This window comes from Pezoporus occidentalis, unplaced genomic scaffold, assembly GCF_034315485.1.
Source record: "Pezoporus occidentalis ecotype Australia unplaced genomic scaffold, CSIRO_AGI_Poc_V1 ctg30, whole genome shotgun sequence".
NCBI classification, from domain to species: Eukaryota; Metazoa; Chordata; class Aves; order Psittaciformes; family Psittacidae; genus Pezoporus; species Pezoporus occidentalis.
This window is the reverse complement of record NW_026914941.1, coordinates 616,496-636,859: the sequence shown is the minus strand read 5'-3', so window position 1 is coordinate 636,859 and position 20,364 is coordinate 616,496. Positions and strand designations below refer to the sequence as shown.

At 46.5% G+C, this 20,364-nt stretch overlaps 1 protein-coding gene across 6 annotated transcripts in view; it reads left to right on the top strand.

Moving 5' to 3' along the window:
* FGF13 (fibroblast growth factor 13) overlaps nucleotides 1–20,364 on the top strand; it is a 243,659-nt gene that overhangs the window by 168,859 nt on the left and 54,436 nt on the right. For 5 of the 6 annotated variants that reach the window (XM_062627411.1, XM_062627407.1, XM_062627408.1 and 2 more), the window contains one exon: nucleotides 20,206–20,316. In XM_062627411.1, the coding sequence (XP_062483395.1) occupies nucleotides 20,206–20,316 (111 nt within the window). Of the gene's footprint in view, nucleotides 1–17,512; nucleotides 18,186–20,205; nucleotides 20,317–20,364 lie in introns of those variants that run through there. The other variant, XM_062627409.1, reaches the window with a different exon arrangement.

The window sequence follows — 20,364 nt, the reverse complement described above, 5'->3', positions numbered from 1 at the left end:
AATACCTGTTTATAGCTAGACCAGGCTGGAAAGAGCAAATCTGTTCCATAGAAAATGGGGATGTTTTAAAGTTTGGTTCTATTGAGATCTGGGACAAAATGTCAGGTAACACAATTCTCCAAGGGAATGAATCCTTAGTTTTGGGCCTGGAGTTTGATGGCCTGCGGGGATCTGGGATATGGATGTGGGGCCAGGTGCTCAAATAGTTTAACAAAAAGAGATGGGAAATTGTGAAGAGAACTGATGCACTTATCGATGATAAGACTTCATTGGTAATTCATCCAATGAATAGAATATGATCTTTTGATGAGGATTATTATATGGCAGATCAGCAGAGTCCCTGAAAGCTGCTGTCTTGTTCACCAACATCTTCTCATTAGCAGCTTTACAGGTAGTGAACTGTTACTATCACTAAAGTGATTAGAAAATTACCCAGGTTATGAACTCTGTGGGGTTTGGGGACGTATTTTTCCTGTAGCTCATGATTAATTTGCTCATTTCAGAGGAGTTCATAATAGGGTTATTCCTCAGTACAGGTACTTCATTGGGATAAAAGTGATGAAGTAGCCTCCTCTAGTGGCAAGTGTGTCATTGAGGTTCTTCTGGAGTTCTCGAATCCTGCTTTTTTCCCTAAATGAGGAAAGTCGGCCGGAATGATGTGTGCAAAAGGAGTGCTGAGAGCTTTTGTGTCTGACAGGGGTTTCTCTTTGTATTTGTAGTTAACACATTAAGCATCTTTTGTTAACAAACCTCCTGTGTGATCAGCTCCCCATGAGTAGCATAGATCTGTATAGAAGCGTAGTGCTGGGGCAGCATATTTAATAATGAGATCGAAGGCCTGAGGGATGCTACTGGCACATAAAAGCCTATTTAATCTATTCATGGTTTTCACGCACTTGCAGCATCTTGTGTGTGGAATGGAACTTTGGGGTAAAAATACTGAACTTTGTGCTGAAGTCATAGAATCACAGAATAGTTAGGGTTGGACAGGGCCTTAAGATCATCCAGTTCCAACCCCCCTGCCACGGGCAGGGGCACCTCACACTAAACCACTCACCAACTCCTTCAAGGCATTAGATTCTGTGGCTGGTGATGCGGAGTCTGGATAGTGTGGCAAGCATGGAGACTTCCATCTCATTCATACCTGAGCAAGTGCAGCGCAACTCCTGCATCTTCACATCAAGAATTCCCAGGTAGAAATGCATCTCAATCTACTTGCAGTGTTTTGCTCTTATTGACATGCACGCAGGGAACTCGAGGCTGACTTCCCAAACAGTGCAGGACACTTCCTCATGCAACTCACACCTAGGGATGTCTGCTCACCCTTTTCTGCCCAGAACTTAGGCTGATGTTTTCCGTAGTTTCTTTTCAGAAGTTATCTCAGGAAAGGAAAATAAGGATGATTCACACTGTTGTAAACTATCAGCTGAAATGAGGATTAAAATCTGAAGAACGAGACTCAACCCCAAATTTGTCTCAAACTCAATTACTTTCAACCCATTTTTTTCCCCTCTGGTAAATCATGAAATCATTATTTTATTAGCGCTAATTTATTTAATTAGCATAAATGAAATTACTTTTAGGAGTGCTGACGTATGATTTTGGCTGTAAATACTTGCAGGCTGCTGAGAGAAGAGCTTTCCTTGTGAGCTGTGTTTGCCAATGGCACGGGCAATACAGGAGCAGAGGAGTCGGAGCAGGTTGGGCTTGGCAAGAGACACCATCACTTCATAACCATCTGCTATGGTTGGGCTGTTTGCTATCCGGGCAGGACAGGGCTGTGGGTACTCTGTGCTGAACTCTGACCTGGACCAGGGTCTTTGGGATTTCCTCAGGTAGGGAGGTTGTCACCAGCAGGCTCCATACATTTGGGCTGATGGAGCTTCATTTCAGGCTGATGGAGTTCTGCTGATCTCCTCATCCCCACCATCTGCCCTGAATTTCCTTGCAGTTGTTTCAATGGGATTTTAAAAAAAAATGTTTTTTTTCAGTGTCATTTTTCAAAAGCAATTTGGGGAGTTTGAAACAGGCATGGCCTCCTGCCAGAAGCCTCTGCAAATACAAGGGGCTCCAAGAAACCTGGAGAGGGGCTTGGGACAAGGGATGTAGGGACAGGCCAAGGGGAATGGCTTTAACCTGCCCGAGGGGAGACTGAGATGAGCTCTTAGGCAGAAGCTCTTCCCTGTGAGGGTGCTGAGGCGCTGGCACAGGGTGCCCAGAGAAGCTGTGGCTGCCCCATCCCTGGCAGTGCTCAAGGGTGGGTTGGCCACAGGGGCTTGGAGCAAGCTGCTCTAGTGGAAGGTGTCCCTGCCCGTGGCAGGGGTTTGAGACTGGATGAGCTTTGAGGTCCCTTCCAACACAAACCAGTCTGGGATTCTGCAAATAGAGCATACAGTAACCATTGCATTCCAGATGGGACACATGCTTTAAAGTTTTAGCTAGTACCTATTGTGTCCTTCCTGCTTTATTCTCATGGTGTAACAGCGGAACATTGCGAGCTGCTTGGAGCCAGGTAGCAAATTGACTTTCACACTTCTGTGTTTTCAATCTTGTGCCTGACTGTGAGTCCTGCTTTTGCAGTTGAGCTTCCGTTGGGCTCAGGAACTTGTCAGAAGTGTCATAAATCATTGGGACACTTTCTGACACTTGGGAGTTTGGGGCTGTTCAGTTTCAAACGCTGAAAACCCTAAATTTAAAGCTTGCCCTTTCTGTTACAACGTTGTTTGAATCGCAAAACCCTTTTTAAACCCGTTGCGTTATGTGTGGGCATGAACTGTGTGGATGTTTGTGACTGCAGCGATGCTCACGGCTGTTTGCAGCCCCTGCAGCGCTTAACTCCAGGTGTCTGGTGAAACATGCAGCGTTCTCCCATGAAAACGCTGTTTGCTGCTGCCTGGGATTGTACCACCAGGTGGCAGATGAAGCCAAGGAGAGAAAGCGCTAGCGCTGCACTGATTGCGCCCTGCTTCCCTTCAGGGGGCAGAAACGGGAGCATCCCCTGCATCAGTATAGCAGTTCCAGTCTATAACGGGTTTCTTCCTTATTTTGGACTGCGCTTCAGGGTAGTACATCAGGTCAAAAAGAGAGAACAAAAGACTGAGTGGATTCACAGATTCTCCTATGCAAATGCGTAAATATGCGATATTTCTACTAATCCGAAATACACATAAAATAAGATTCATCGAGTTACTTTGGTTTGGGGCTAAGATCTAAACGGCTGAACTACTCTATGAAAATATAATGATTACTAATGCAGAAGTAATCTATGCAGAGCAACAGGCTCTAGAACTGCAAATGGGTGGTTTTGTCTGGCTGGGCAGCGCTTCAGAGCACTCGTTTACGTCCCCTTCTCCAAAAAGGCAGGAACCTTCTTTCAGTCATCATCTGTATTTCCCTGGAAGGTTTCTGTTGCAGCTGCTCCTCACCGTTGAATGATGCTGCTGTGGGACTGCTGAGGCAGCAGTGCTGTGCTTGCTCATCTAGATTTTGCATTTGAGATTCTTTGATCGCAACAGCAGCAGAACTGGAGCCTGAACTCCTGGCCTTTTCCTGCCAGGCCAGCTAGTTGGGGAGTTTGTTGTTGAATTCCAGGAAATAAGGTCAAGCCTGATTGTTTTCTTCTTTTCTGGATGCGATCAGTTCAAAACTGCCAAGTAGGATTAACTGAAATAGGAATGCCTACGTTAGCTTCTTTGGATGTGCCTAGGCCCTGATTTCCGCATGCACCATTGCAGAGATGCAGAACAGACAAAGTTTATCTGTTGTGGAGAACATGCACAGGAGGTACAGCATCATTGTGGTAGTCTGGTCATGGTTTCTGGGAGGAGAGGGCTTGATACAGCCCTTCCTACACTATCATAGCAATCAGTAAGGTAACGTGTAGCTGCAAATCTTACTGGGACCTGCCAGGTGAAGTTGTCTGTTCTGGTCGCTCGTAAAGTGAATATGTGTGGCACATAATACCATGGATGGACTGATCAAATAGTGCCTTCAAGGGACTGGGTTTGACTTACTGCTGTCTTTTTTGGAGAGTTAATTTGAATTTTCCTCTTCGGATGGTTGGAAACGTAAATGCCCTTCCCAAACCATCTTTTCTCCTTTCTGTTAGTTGCTTACTGATGTGCTGGTTCTGGCTGGAAGTCTATCACATACAGAGGTTACTTGGGAAGGCAAATGCCATCATTCCGGACATCCCCCTTCCTTCTGTTTTAAACTGACAGCCCACACAGGTAACTGATACTCTAGTAAGAGGTAAGGTCTTTACCAGTCTAAACACAAGGATCTCAGAGGAGCTGCGTTCCTTTGTGCGAGCTCATTCCAGCCATGTGCTGAGGGCACATAAATAGACATAAAGTGATCATAGCAAAGTGGAGACTAGACAAGAGCTGCAATTTCCTTTTATTAATAAACTCAATAAATCAAGTTAACATGCAGTGAATAACTAGATGGCAATAAGGATCAGCTGGACACAGGTTACGTTTTCAATGCAGAAATGGTTGCTTAAACCATTCTTGAAGTAGCTGAAGCATACAGAATACTGGAGCTCTAATAAGAACTGTGGGAATTTTAGGGACTTGCCATGAGAAATTCATGTAGGCTTTGGGAAAAGGGCTTAAATGCACTGGTGCTTGTAGAAAAAGCACTACATTTACAAGTAGATTAACCTTGCTTGTAATTGCAAGGCAGAAAGCAAAGCCACTGCTGGCTTTTGACTGCCTGTCAATAATTGACATGGGTGACATAGAACCCATCGTCTCAAGGTCAGTTGTTTGAAATCAATACAACTCAGCAGGCAATTACAAATGGGCTTGAGTACTTCTTCCACGTGGGGTTTTGCCTTCTTTTGGTGCAAATGCCATTTCCAAGTGGAGATATCCCCAAATCATTTTTTCCCCTACTGCAGTTCTCTTGGTTTGGTACTGTTTGTTTCTGGTAGCAGTAATTAAGGATGCTTTTAATAGCACAGTGTATTTGGGTATCAGCAATAGTCACAGCTTGACTACAAGCAATCATGGCATAATAAACAGTGAATATTCTAAGATTGTGCAATTCCCAGCAGGAGTTGTTTCTGCATACTTCTTGTTGGGAATTCCAAGTACATAAGCAGTAATGTACATCAGTAAACACTGAAATAGTATTTTGGGAAAACTGTTTATTACTAGTAAATTGGCTTGTTTCACCTTTCAGGTCTAGAGTCAACACAAGTGCTAAATCATGTTAAAATCCTGCAGTGAGTTCAGTTGTTTGATCTCATTTTAGCACCTAACGCTCAGCATCTGGAAGATGTTTACTTGTTTATGACTTTAGGGGTCTGATCCTTAGCACGTCTCGTGCATTTGCAAGTGAGTCTGTTGGAGGAATTAAGAAGTTACTGCTCCTCAACTGGAGTTCAGTGATTTTCTTCCTGCTACACCAGTTGGTATATGCTCATTGCCAGTCCACGGCACCGCAAAATAAAGCAAGCTGACCTACATGTGACTTGGAAACATGTCTTGGAGGGAGTGGTAGCTCCTGGTGAAGAGGCAGAGCCTTTTTAAATAGCTCTTCTCTGCTACTTGTAATTATATGACTCCACAATGACCAAATGACAGTTAGAGACTTTGAAATCTGACTCTGCTACTAAATTGCCTAAATCTCATTACTGACATAATATGTAAGCATGGGCTTATCTTGCTGTGCTAAGGGAGGATGAATTAAACAAGGTCTTAGTCAAGTTCAGCAGCAGCAAAGTCAAATCCAGCCCTTGATTAACATGATTTAATTTTAACTGTAGTCACATTTTGGACTACAGTGTTTGCAGGGCTTACATCTTCAACCCCAAACCTTAGTGGTTTCTTCATTTGTCAAAATTGTCTTAGGAGTAGCTGGTTTGGTTGACCCAAACTACAATATCTTCGATGTTTTTCACTGAATCCAAATGTCAAACAATGAGCTTTCCTGAAATGCAGAGGTAAAGCTTAAACATTTCCAAAGGTAATTATTTCAGTGTTGTTAGCAAATGCAGTTCTTCTAAGTGGTTTTTCTACTTGTAACATTTACGGGATATCAGTAATGCAGGTTATTTAAAGCAGAAAGAACTTGTGGTACGTATTCTACCCCATGAATGTGTTTGAGCTATTCGTATTGCAAAATGCCTTACAATAAAGGGTATCAACTAAACCAAGCACCAGGCTCCTATGGCTGGCGTAATGTACCACAGGATCCTGTTACAGGCATTCTTTGTAATTCTAGGAGGCAGAAAACAAAATTTGACACTCAAAAATAATAAGTTTAAGCGAATCATGTAGGAGAAATGTACATTTATGTCCAAGAAATGGTTAGATGTTGCCAGAACAATACAGCTACATTATGAATCTTTAATGATCTCTGAAAGTCATAATGGTCTGTCACTAATGCCCATTAATGATCTCTCTATACCGCGAGTATGGGCTTGATGTTTCTGGCCGGTACCTTAGAGAATACTTCAAATATGCCTTAAACTTTCTCTGATCTACTCCCTGTGTGTCTGCTCCAAATGTAGACTGTAATTGTCTGGGTCGGAGCAGCTCGTAAGGCAGCATGGCTTTGGGGTTAAGAAAGTCTTATTCAGGTAAGATGTATTTAAGCAATATTTTTACAATAAAAAATGATAAGGTATTTCTTGGCTGCTAATCCTCTGCAGAGGTGATAAACTATATAAAGAAATGAAAGTTTAATATTTATTAATATTAAGAATAAGATTGTTCTTTGACTTAGTGATTTTTCTTTGGTGACTCTAAAAAGACACAGTTTAAGAAGGAAAAGGCAGGTGTGACTGTTAATTCCTGCTGATTGGAACTGTAAATGTATTGAATGAGCTGCTAAACTGGAAAATTTGCCCTGTTTTAATACATATTTCAAATGTTGCTCCGATTGAATCTATGGCCTTTTAAACATCCATGCCATGTATTTAGTGATTTTGTGTTGAAGCTTTGTGTGAGGTATAAAGCTTGCTTTAAAGTAAAACAAACAATGGTTCCAATTCTGTTGTAATTGCCTTTCACAAGCGTACTGTGCCTAACGTTCACTGAGGACAATCTTGTTATCGTGTTAATAACTCACAAACGTTTTTAATACAAAACCATCAGCAATTCCCTATTCTTTTGAAAATGTTTTAGCTGAAGGCTTATGAGGATTAATTTGTTTTTCTTTAATAAGAAAAAAAATGTGTTCTCTGCATTTGGTACATGAAATGATCAGATTACCATAAGAACCAACGCCCTACGGCTGGGAGAGAAAAACAAATCCAAGGACTCTTGGAAAATGCCCCAATATCAAACAATAATGTGATAGGCAGTGTGTACAGAGAGTGAGATATTAACTGGGAGATATTGACTGTCTGGGTCATACATCATTCTTTATTAGGAATAAGTCATCTTGATTAGCAAACAACTTTTATGACTTTGCATGCGGCACCCATGTTTCTTTTTCTCTCTGAAATTAGTATAGTAAATCTAAGGCTATAAGGTGCAGAATGTGAAGTAAGTCATCTGCAGCGGGTTTTGGCATGTTAAAAATGTATTTACAAAATATAATCACTTAATATGCAATCCAGATTATTAATGAGTATATGTCTTGCTCTTTCAAAAACGGCTAAGTTTTTATAGCCTGATAGTGGCAAGGATGATGTGGTCTGAAACCACCAAAAGCTTTTGCTCTAGGTTAGCTTTTGGGCAGTGTGTCACCTCGGCACAATATACAACAGAAATGTTGGTGACTGGTTGTGGATCCTGATGGCAAACGTGGTGTGAGGGGCTGCGGACTCCTTCCACAGAGCTGGAAGGGATGGGCGGTGGTGGGGCGGGATGTGGGGCAGCAGGGCTGGGGATCAGCACGGGGGTTCAGAACCAGGGATTAGCTCCGGGGGGGGTCAGCACGGCGGAGCGGTGCCCTGATTCAGCACCGCGGACAGCCGCAGCTCAGCGGTCCCCCGTCCCCCCCTCTTAATTACACCCCGTACGTGTGGTGTAATTGAGCATCACCAGGGACCGAACCAAAGCTAAAGGAAGTGAACGCCCGTGGCGGGGCCGTTACAAGAACCATCTCTAGGTGTCTCTCTTGTTTCTGGTTTTAGCAGTAGTTTATGCGTTTGGCTTTTCGACTGAATGTACTGGAAACCTGTCCCATTTGGTTGGTCTGGGACTGTTTACAAATTAATGCTCTACAGCATGCTTCCTGTACAGGAAACTCTGTTTTGCCAAAAACCTCCTGAAAAGACTTTACGTCAGACCTTTCTAAGTAGGCTAAAATTTATGGCAATAATGGTTTAAAAATACAGTCACTGAGTAAGACATTTCTTATATTACAGAGCTGGAAAAAAAACCCTAAAGTGTGGAAGTTTCTCCCAGCATTAACAGCTCTACTGTGATGCCTTGGTGTTTGGGCATCTCAGGATTGCTGAAGCATCTTGGGTTTGCTCTTATTTCATAGAATCATAGAATGGTTAGGGTTGGAAAGGACCTTAAGATCATCAAGTTCCAACCCCCCTGCCATGGGCAGGGACACCTCACACTAAACCATGGCACCCAAGGCTCTGTCCAACCTGGTCTTGAACACTGCCAGGGATGGAGCATTCACAACCTCCCTGGGCAACCCATTCCAGTGCCTCACCACCCTCACAGGAAAGAACTTCCTCCTTATATCCAATCTAAACTTCCCCTGTTTCAGTTTTAACCCGTTACCCCTTGTCCTATCACTCCAGTCCCTAATGAAGAGTCCCTCCCCAGCATCCCTATAGGCCCCCTGCAAGTCAGGAAAAAGAAAGCAGAAAAAAACCCGCCTGTATTATGAATGTAGAACTCATATTTGAAGGGTTTGAGATGTCCAGTTGCAATTCCAGTCCAAAGGAGGTACAGATACCAGCAACTTCTGGGATCCGTATTTCTTGCTCCAGTTGTATAAGGGAAACTCCTTGGGAATACCTACAGGCCTCACAGGGCACTGCAGAATTCCATGACTTCTGTGTGACTACATGTTTTATCTATGCACCTGTACAGACATTTTTACAATTAGATTCTTTAACTTCTCCTAACAGCCCCATATAGGAGACAAGAAAATGCAAGGTCTTCATTACAGTTACCTGCAGTGGGCTGAGTGGAATCAACTGATAACATTGAAAGATCAGGCAAGACAGCTTCTTACAATCCAGCAGGTTTAGTTCTGTGCCTTGGAATCTAATTCTGCTCTTTGTTGTTTCTTCCCAAGGGCAGCTCCTAGGCCTTGGAATGTTGTGTTGTAGATGAAGCTAAAGCAAGCTTGTTTGTAAACAGGATTAAGTTGACCTCAGCTAAAGGATAAGGACCTTGAGATACTGATGGGTTTTGTGGCTCCTTAAAAGCATGTTGTAATTGTTAATGAAACAAGGAATGAAGATCCTTGCAGGAAGAGGTTTAAAAATGAGAACGATGAACAAAGGGAAGAGGTTTGAAGGGAGAGGACAGAAATCCTGGTGCTATAGCATCATCTGCTAAGTATGGTCTCTCGGTTGTGAGTTTAACTGAGCGTGATTTAGCAGTGTGACTGAGGAGTGGGGAAAGCCCCACATGTGGACTGGAAGTTTAATTAAAATCATGATATTATATTTGATTTTACTTCTGCAGATGAATCTATGAGTTTCATGGTGATTTCAGGTAGAAATCGAGCTATAAGTTGCACAGTTATCTACTTGCTATACCAACAAATGTGTCCCTATTGTTCAGCTGGACTTAAGCGAGGAGTAACAGTGCTCAGCTCAGGCAGCTTCTGCTCCTCTGATTTCTGAGCATTGTTTCTCTGCATAGCAACAAAACCTCCCTGTGCTTTCTGGTGAGGGCTGAGTCCCCAGAACCGTTCCAGCCACCTAATGCGAACGCTGGGAGCAGCAGCAGCTGTTCTGCTATTAGCCTCCTTCTCTGAATTGACTTCTCTGAATTTCTTCTAATTTGCTTATGTCGAATTTGCATACACGATTTTTCTAGTCTCCAGACCTATTTAAACGCACTGCAGCAAAGGCTGGCTTGTGCTTCGCGTTCCGGTTTCACTGGCAGATGTTATTTGTGAGCGCTGTTTGCAGAAAGCGTGCGTCTAACTTGTGCTGATGAATTCCCCTCTGTTTACTTCGCGTTGTACTTTTCACCTCAAAATCCCTGTGTGATTTATAGATGTCACCTTTGCTCTGTTCTTGCCAGCAGCAGCTCCTGCTAGGCCTGGAGGTGTCACGAGGCCAATTGCTCGAAGGTATCTGTGTGTGGGAAGTGCAAGTCTGATTGCTCGGGCTGGGTTTATATTCACATGTGTTACTGAGCACTGCCAGAAGCAAGAGGCTGAGCTGCATGGACCTTCGCTAAGTGATTACTTAGGTTTGGTGGTGGTAAATACTATTTACTGTAAAGATGCATTAGGTAGATTACGGTATGAATCACCCTACAATAGTTCAGTGAGGCAGAGGTGGTGTTTTCCTTCATGCAGCTGTGACAATAACGGTGCTTTTTGGGGATGGGCATGAATTGCCATCTGGAAGTGCCTTTCTCTCTTCCTTCTTGGTTGTACAGCCAGATATTTGGTCCAATGAGCTTAGATAAACCTAACTTGTGCACTACCGAACTTAGGGCAGGTATCTCTCGATATATCGCTATTGATACCATGAGGATTACAAGGTGGACAGAGACAGAACACAGAAGTTTCGACTCATGGCCCTTTTCCTAATCCTCAGGGATATGCCTTCCTTCTGGTTACCAAAACAGAGACAAGCATTTTTGCTGGTGTAAACTGGTTCCAGTGCCCTGACAGTACAATGCCCACTTGCACATTTGCAGAAGCATTGTCCCAGTGCAAAGTCTAGCTCCAAGAGATCCATGCCTCCAGCCAGGACATGGCACTTTTTCCTCAACATCTTTCACTGGGGACCAACTCTGTTCACGTTTTCCTTCGTCTGTATGAACTTGGTGCCATGATCTCGGCAGTCATGTAAGAATCACAGCCAGTCTCTTCTGGTCCCAGCATAGGTCATTTGGTTTCATTATTAGAAAACAGATGGATCTTATATCACTAACCCAGCAAGGCTGGCATCCATCATATGCATTGGGCTCCATGGTGATGTGAAGTAAGGCAGAAGTTAACTTCTGAGCAAAGGAAGGACCACGGCTGTGAGAAGCTGGTAGAAATAGTTGGGTGCAAGTGGTAGGAGGAGAACTCTGAGAGGCTTCAATTTTGTCTCATTTTGTCAAGTCCTTGAGGGGAGATGAGCCATCATGTCTATGAAAAGGTGGGAAAAGGTCCATTTGAGGAGTGACAACCTCCCTGCAACCTGCTTTGGGTCTGCGAAAGACTATTTACAGTGTTTTGTCATGTGTAAAGTGGCCTTATGTTAAGTTTGACAGAGGCACATAGCCCGCGCTTCTTGTGTGTCCCATGCTGAGATGTAAATATTTCAGGGATGATATGCTGTCATTTACACTGATGTTTCCAAGAGTCATCACGCTGAGAGGTGAATGAACAGCTACTCCTGTGCATACTGATGTGGGAGTGCTTTTCGCTGGGGCTTTGTGGTGGGCAGAGAGAAATCAGTCGGTCACTGCTGCAAGTTCCTGACTCAGGTTGGGCCCCTTGGGGCACTGGAATAACGTGTTCCCAATGCGGGAGCCCACAGAGCTGTGGGAGCTGATCTCTTCTGTTTGTTCTCTGACCTTTCCCAGCTGATTGGCACTGATCTTTTATGCACCGGATAGACGAGCTTTTGCGGTTGACATTTTGGGAGGACTGAATATGGATTAACCCAGGCAAAAAGATTTCCCTTTTTCTCCCTTCAAACAATGCCCTCCTTTTCCAAAACTTGCCTGCACCACCAGGTCAGATCAAACCCAGTTTTAACTGAGACAGTCCTATAAAGGAATTGGAATTCACAGCTGGGAAGGGGCAGAACTGGGATTTCTCTCATTAATATCTGCTCTGAGTATCTGAAAGGGAACTGGTGTTCTTGGTGTGAGACATCATGGCCATCCTGAGCATGTAGTGGAGTATATCAGCCACGAAGAGGCCTGCATTCTTGTCAGAGCAGTGAACCTCTTCCTAGCAAACTCATTCAGATCGGATCAGAGAACAGGCTTAGGGCATGAGAACCTTCTGAAATGCATAGGCACATCATTATTTTTTAACTGGCTTAGTAGTCTTAGGGAGATGACTCACACATCGAAGACAGGGACGTGGTTCGGTTCTTTGCTGGATGGGGGCCAGTTTTGGCACATCCACCGCTGTGCACCAGTTGTACTGGTGCCTCTCCTGGTGTTGGGGTTCATGATTCTGTACACCAAGAAGAGAAAAAATCACCCAAGGTGTCTAATGCCTTGCACAGCAAGTGGGATTTCAGATGAAGTGGGTCCAGGTGACACATCTGCTTTGGTGTCACAGGACTCTAGTTTGGTTTGCTTCCTGTCATTGAGAAGGGCTGCACGGTGCTCTTGTGCAAAGAACCATGGCACAGACACACACAGGAGCATCCATGTCACTATTCACAAGCGCCCCTGTTCTCTCAACATAAAATAATTCTGTTTACAGCACTACAGCTTGTACAAAGTCTGCAGCTGGTTCTTGAAGCTGATCTTTACCACTGAGATTAATTTCATGGTAGCCCAGTTGCTTTGTTGATTAAAATACCCTCAATTTGGAGCTGTTGGTCTGGAGCTGCCTGAAGGCCCAGCTCGTCCATTAACATCTTTCTGCACCTTGAACTGAGCAGTAATCCTCAAGCTGACTTCATCTGGCTCCTATGTGGGGTAGAACTAGGCTTTGAGGGGTAGCGAGCCGGGCTCTGCAGCGCCCGGGTCCAGCACGGAGCTGGCTGCAGAGGAAAGGCTGAGTCATTTCCACGGGATGCTTCACAGAGGAGCTAAATGATGCGGGGCTCGGGTCTGAGCAGCTCTGCTTCCTGGTGAATGGTAATTCTGTTTACTTAGAAGAGGGAAAAATCACTGGGGGCCTCGGTGCTGCTGTGTCATACCCGGCTCAATGTAGTCTTGTTTGTCTCAACGTGAAAGAGAGAGAAGTGATTCCGGTGGCACTTTTGAGAAAAGAATTCCCTATTTTGGGGCAATGTAAACTTACAGATGTGAGTCCTGAACCTTTTCTCTTTCTGCTTGTTCTGTAGCTACAGTAACATATTACTCCAGCAAGAGCAGAAGTGCCTGGGGATGGAATCCTGACATCCTATGCCAGCCTCGTGTTTTCTGACACACTAAAGCAGCTTCAGGCTTGTAGTTGTAGAGGGGTGGTTTGGGGGTTGTGTTGGGGTGAGCGAGGTCTGGAGCTGGCTTGTGATTTTCCTTCTGGTCTTGAATTTCATGCAGTGTTTGTTTTGCCCAGCATCTACCTGTTTATGTAGGACCTATAAGATTAGACATGAAGAAGTTCTTCCTTGTGAGGAAGCCCTGGCACAGGGTGCCCAGAGAAGCTGTGGCTGCCCCATCCCTGGCAGTGTTCAAGGGCAGGTTGGACACAGGGGCTTGGAGCAAGCTGCTCTAGTGGAAGGTGTCCCTGCCCGTGGCAGGGGTTGGAGCTGGAGGAGCTTTAAGGTCCCTTCCAACCCAAACCAGGCTGGGATTATACGATGCAGAGCACTTGTGTCCCTCAGTGAGTCTCTATCGCTCGTGTGCCCATCACCAGTGTACTTGAAGAAGCAGCCAGAAAGTGCTGCCTCTCCTCCACCTGTTCCCTTCTCTGACGGTGATGCTGCACTGACACACCATTCTGTGCTCCATCACATCTGTCACCATTCATGTGCCAACACCGCACAGGCGACTGGCAGCGGGGAAGAAGGAGTTCCTCTGCTCACAGGCTGCAGCTGGCACCAGGCATGCTGCAAAGCTGTTGTGGCTTGTCAAAACCTGATGCTTGTTTCATGACAGGGAGGTCTGGAGCTGCCTTGTGGTTTTCATCCGCTCTCAGTTTTTGCGAGGGTTGGTTTTGCTCAGCATCCACCTGTTTACGTAGGACCTACTATAATTCTTCTCAGGATGGATTCAAACTCATGGGGAACAGCAGTGGTCTGAGACCTGACAGAGCACAAATGGTTCAAGGAGGATGGAGCTAAATCCAGAGGGTTTGCACTTCCCTCTTATTTGGTGAAACAGCCACTGGTGCTTCAGTTTGGATCAGTGGTGTGAGGTTGATGCCTTTTCCTGCAGGAGGCAGGCAGTGAAGGCAGCACACTTGGTGTTGGTTGAAATAACCGTGTCCTGCGTTAGTCAAAAAGCCAGTCCTGGTTCAGGGGCTGCGGTACCAAATTGCAGGCTTTACTTTTCCCCAATCCAGGCAACTTCCGGAGGTTCAAGTGGGTTTTAATGATCAGAATCATGTTAAAAATCATCAGCATAAACTCAACTGGGAGGAAAAAATGTAAATCAAAAGTGGGTGAGATCCATGTCTATGTCAAAACAGAGGAATTGCTGCTGTGTCAGATCCCAGCTCCATGTCCATTATGATGCCGTCTCTGACAGTAACTATGCAAGTCAGTTCCATGGTGATTTCTTAAGAGGTGTTTAATTCATGATTGAAATGGGGCTGGCAATTTACTCCTTAGCTTTAAGGGTGCCCCATTACAATGCTAGACACAAAGAAAGAGGATGGATGTTCAAGGAGTATCCAATTGCCTCTACATTCAAAAAGTCACTTGGAATGTTATGTTATTCTATTGTACCTTTTTAGCATGGTGGGGAGTGAACAGCTCTTGCTGTTCAAAGAAAATAAAGCTGTTCCTTGGGATTTTTATATCTGTAACACTGAAGTAATCCAAAGACTGGTCCTGTACCAAAGACGTTTTCCCAACAAGATCCTCATTTTCATGATCCATTTATAGTAAATGAAGACATGTTTGTAGGAGTACTGAGAGATGGAGAGGCTGATCAGGCAAAAAAACCTCGGAGGGCTGTTTTTGAAACCTAAATCTGATTATGCATATGGGCTATTTTTATTCCTCTCTTTAGTTATCTGTCAAGGAACATTTGTGCAAATTTATTTCCATTATGGATTTTAAGCGTGCGGGCTGGAATCCTGGCAGAAAGATATCCCAAATTCTGCTTTTATATCCTGCTTGCCCCTAGGATTGTCAAGCCTAACCGAAGTCTGAGTTCTGGTTAGTCATTGGGACCATGAAATGTCGTCTGACCTATGGGACAGAGCTCAATGAGGCAGCATCACTTTGATCTGAAGATCAAACGCTGCTTTTCCAAACAGGGAATATTTATAAAGTAATGAGAGAGTCTTAGGGAAAACAAGTCTCGCTCATGACTGCATTGGAAGTGGAAAGATGGCAAAATTCATAGTACGTTACTGGTGAGTTGAGTAGGATGAGTTATTACTAATAATAGCCAACTGTCTGTCTCTTGGGTTGGATTTCACATGTCTTATGTGGACTGGCAGATGAAGGTAGTGGTGGAACTTGTGAATTGCAGTTATTTTTACCCTACAGTTTAACCTAAATAAGAAATGAGCAGGATTTATTTAATATGTAGATGCGGATGCCATGGAGTGCCTCACAAACAAAGGTGAGTGTGTGTAAACACCTATACGTGTAGGAGTACATGGATACATCTATTTCTTGCAGAAAAGAGGCATTGTGGATAGGCGTGAGGGGCTGCCAAGTTCAACATAGTATGTCAGCTGCCGAGGTCTCAAACTGTGATAGAACACATAGTACTTTCAGTCAGACATGGTCTTAAAACCTGTGCATTATGGGCATTTCTGTTGTGAAAGCCTGGCCATGCAACCTGTTTGGTTGGTGCAGGAGTTCCCAGTTGGAAGGAAACAGATTTGGACCCCTGCTGAGCTGTTTCTAGTCCAGGGAAGGACTGGAATGCAGAGACACAGCTTTTGAGTTGAGCTCTTTGTAGTGAAGCTATTGGGTGGCATGGTTTCCAATGGGCTTGTCTGGGATCCCAGGGAGGGAGGGGAGAGCACCTTGGCTTTGCCAAGGGCATGTGGAGGTGAGGAAGAAGAGGCAGGTGTCTTAGGAAGCCTGGCTGAGCCTGAAACTGCACCAGGAAGCTGGTGCTGTCCCACCAACCCACCTGCATGGGTTCTGTCTCAAGAGCCCCCGTGGAGCCTTGAGGAGTTGTAGCCCCAGTTGAGCTCAGCTCCAAGGAATCAGCCCCAGGCCTTCCCTGTCGGCTCACAGGACATCCCACCCTGCCCCAGTGCCTCCAAGCCTCTGGAATCCCTTTTGCCTCAGGGATAAATGCTTTCAATAGTTGTTGTCTTCAGGGCTTCAAATCTCTGTTGCGTTTTCTAGCCTGAATGGGCTTTATTTTAGGCTCTAGCTGTTAGGAGAGGGAGTGGGTTGTAAAGAGACCCCCAGGACATCCTTCTTCCTATGTCCTGGAGCGTGGCTGTGTGCAGGGTTCAGTGTCGGCTGTGCAGGGCAGTAGCTACAGCAGGGCATTAACCACAGCGCAGAGCCAGGCTCTGACACCAGGCTCTGCTCCCAGCATCGCGGCACCGCTGCTTCTCCCTGCTCTGGTACCCCCGCAGCCTGGCCCCCCACTGAGAGCCTGGCCTCGGGGGAGGCACAAGAAAGAGGGAGAACACGGCAATGAGGAGAAAATTGGTCTTTCGGGGGGATTTTTCAGTCTCTGGAGCTGAGAGCAGGTTTGGGGAGGTGGGAGAGGCAAAAAGCCTCCGATAAAGCACGGAGGCAGGGAGGGGGCCATCCTATAAGGGTGAAGAAAGGCAGGGGAGAGCTATGGCTGGAGCCCCCCTGCCTACCCCCCGAGCCGCCTTTCCGCTCCAGGCAGGTGTCATCGCTCCGCTGCCCCAAACGCGGTGCCAGCTCTTTGCTCACCGCAGTCACGTCTGTTTGGGTGTCTGCACCATCCCAGGAGGCGGCTCGGTCACAAACGGGTCCGTCCTCCCCCCGCCCGTGAGGCCGGCGAGGGTGGGCAGCCGGGCTGCGCCAGGTCCCGCTGAGCCCCTGCCTGCACCCCGGGGACCCCTCCGCAACGAGAACCAGCGCTCGCTGGGGAAGAAGGAGGAGGAGGAAGAGGAGGAGGAGGAGGAGGAGGAGGGGAGGGTGGTGATAAGGGGCTTGCTGCGTCGCCTCATCTCTGCACCCAGCGCACACCCGCGGGTGTGTGTGCGCGGGGTGCTGCGGGTCCGCGCATCGCTGCCGGGGGCTCCGGCTGCGGCAGTCGCGACGCGGAGCTGCCGGCGAGCGGGTGTGCGGGGAGCCCCGGCTGCGCGACCAGGCTGGTGACAGGGGTGGCCATGCAAAACCAGAGCTCGTCCGTGGAGGGGAGGCTGCGCTGGCAGCGGCACCCGTGAGGAGCGGAGGGGAAGAGGCTTCCCGCGGCATTCAGCAGCACGCAGCCGAGGCTCCAGGCACCGGCACCTCCTCCCAGCGCCTCCACCACCACTTGCTTCGGATGTCGTCCTAAGGGAGAAGAGGGGGGAAAAAGGATCCAGAACACCCCCGCCCCTGCAACTGGACAGCCCCTGCTGGAGTCTAACAGGTGTCTGCTGGGATTTGAATGGGGAGGGGATGGGTGGGGAGAAAAGTTAACTGGAGAAACCGGGGCTGGGAGAGATGCGATGATCTTGCACCAAGTGGATGTGCCCTGTCTGCGTGTGAATAGCGCGTCTGGAGGAGCTCGAAGGGATGTCTTGCAAGTGATCCGCTCCATCTCCGTAGAAACGCTCCCCTCCACCTGCAAACTTTCCCCTGCTCCGAGCTGGGAGGAATGAGAAAGCATCAGAAAAACCCATAAAGGTGGAAGATCTCAGCGGACAAAAACGCCTGAGCTAAACTGTTGCATCCCGAGCCGGGGCTGCGGTGCGAGCATTCCGCCGGTGTCTCCTGGGCTCCCAAGCCACTTGGTGGTGGGTGGCATTGGCCGAGGCGCCCGGCAGTGTCCCCGGCACTGGGGACAGGCCGAGCAGCATGCTGGCTGCGGCACCCGTGGCCGGCCAGCACACCCCGTGCGCCTGACCCGCCGGTGGTGCCGGGGCGGTGGCGGCCATGGCTGCAGCCATCGCCAGCTCCCTGATCCGCCAGAAGAGACAAGCCAGGGAGCGGGAGAAGTCCAATGCCTGTAAGTGTGTCAACAGCCCCAGCAAGAGCAAGGGAAGCTGCGACAAGAACAAGTTGAATGTGTTTTCCAGGGTCAAACTCTTTGGCTCCAAGAAAAGGCGAAGAAGGCGACCAGGTTGGCAAGGGTTATGTCTTTGGGGGGTTAGTTTGTTTAATCGAATGCAAACTGGGATGGATGTGCATCAGATGTGGGGAAAAGGGCACCGGTGTCTCAGGGTTGGTATACTGAAGGTGGAGGTATTGCCACTCCTGGCTTGTATGATCTGAGGGACATGGGTACCCCATGCCAGTCCCTTCCCCTTTCATGTTCATCTGGTTTATCTGGATAACCCACACCACTGCTATCTGCCACACTTGCACACCCGTGTGCACCCATGTATTGGTAATTCAGTAGCCTGGCTCCCTGTTACACATACACATATACAAACACAAGAGATTTATTTGTGGGGGAGATGTTAGCAGGGGAAGTTCCCACACGTGCACCTCCTTCAGTTGTATGTTAAATAACTTGGCGCTCTAGAGATCTGGTTTTATCTTCCTGCTTCGCAGAATGCCTGAGCTGTGCTTCATTTGCTGATTGCAGGCAAAGCTTTTTGCTTTCGCTGGCACCTTCCAGAGTTTTGCTTCAGTGCCCTGTTCCTTTCTAGGAATCCCATACTTGCAGCAGCCCTGCAGACGTGATGCTGTCTGTGTCAGAGGGGCGAAAGATCAGGCATGAAGACTCAGTCCCTGATCTGAGTGGGGTTTTTGTACATGGGAGGAGCAAAAACCCTCTGGTAATGCTGCTATCGCTTTGCTGTGCTGAAACATTGATGCTGTCGGCCACTTAACCTGCCTTTCTCAGCAGGCACAGAAGAGGTGTCTCGGTGTTTGCAAACAGTTTGGGGATGTATTGCAGCTAAAAAGCCAAAGTAAGGGCTGGATTAATTTGTTGTCAAAAAGTCAATAGATAAGAACTGTGCATCCATCAGTAGTACCCTTATTAAAGGTTGTTACTAGGAACTGATACACTTCTACAAACTATTGTAAGCTTTTGCCTTCAGTTCCTACTAAAATGAAGCACAGTAGCAGAGCTCCCTAACGTCTTTGGTTGCAAACACAAGGACTCTTATCCAGACATTGGCTGTTGGAAATGACACCTCGTATCTTCACAGTCTGCTTATCTCTGAAGTAAGTAAGATGCTGTGGAGCGGGCTGCGGAGGTGCATCACCTCCTGACAGGCAGGACTGTGTGCAGTGACTACAATGCAGATGTCATTGGGATTCAGTGGAAGTAGAGCTTTTTTGCAATTACTCCTGGTGCATTTCCTAGATATCGGAAATGACAGACCTGACAGCAGGTCCTGTTGCTGTGTACTTTGTGGTCTAGAGCGATCTGAAACCGTGTGAGATATCTCGCTTTCGAGCTGTGAATCTGAGGATGGTGATGATAAAAAGAAACCTATCCAAGCTATGCGTTGTTTTGATCTTTCTTCTCCTAGCTGATGAGGTAATTACCTCAGCCCTTATGGTAATATTTATTCTGCAGCTCCACACATTGCTGGTTTTCAGGGTTCCCCCCTCCGTTTTCCATATGTTCATTGAGCAGTTTATCACTTCGGATGCTCTGTACTCTTCGGAGCAGCGAGGAAGGGGGGTTTGTTTATTAGAACTGCCGCAGCTCCTGTGCTGAGTGTTTGCTGCTATATATTTAGGCCCTCAGCTGTCACTATGGCTCTTATTAGCGCTATCGTAGTAGTCCTCTTTCTCCTCTCCATTTAAGAGCTCACACCTTTTTAAACGGCGGAATACGCTCTTTGCCAGCTCATTCCTAATCTTAAACGAGATAGGGCTGAGCTCCTGAGACCAAGCAGCACACTGTTGGAATTTGTATTCACTACGAGTAGATTTTACTGTGCTACCTACACTGCAATCGAAAGTGGCATTTAATCATTTTGGCAATCGATTTCATAGGCATAAATGTGGTCTCCCAAATGAAAAGTGTTGCAAAGCTGGTTGCCCTGCTTTTGGTTTGGGTCTTTTTTTGTTATCTCAGCCTTGAGAAGAAACCTGGAGGTTTGGTTTTTTAGCATCCTGCTCGCTTGGAACAACACATCAGGATTTCCCACATTAATCTCACTATTGTTTCTTTACAGAGCCTCAGCTTAAAGGTATAGTAACAAAGCTATACAGCAGGCAAGGATACCACTTGCAGTTGCAAGCAGATGGAACAATTGATGGAACAAAAGAGGAGGACAGTAGTTATAGTAAGTGACATGAGAATAAATGGTGTGTTCGTGAATCGTGGTGTCTCA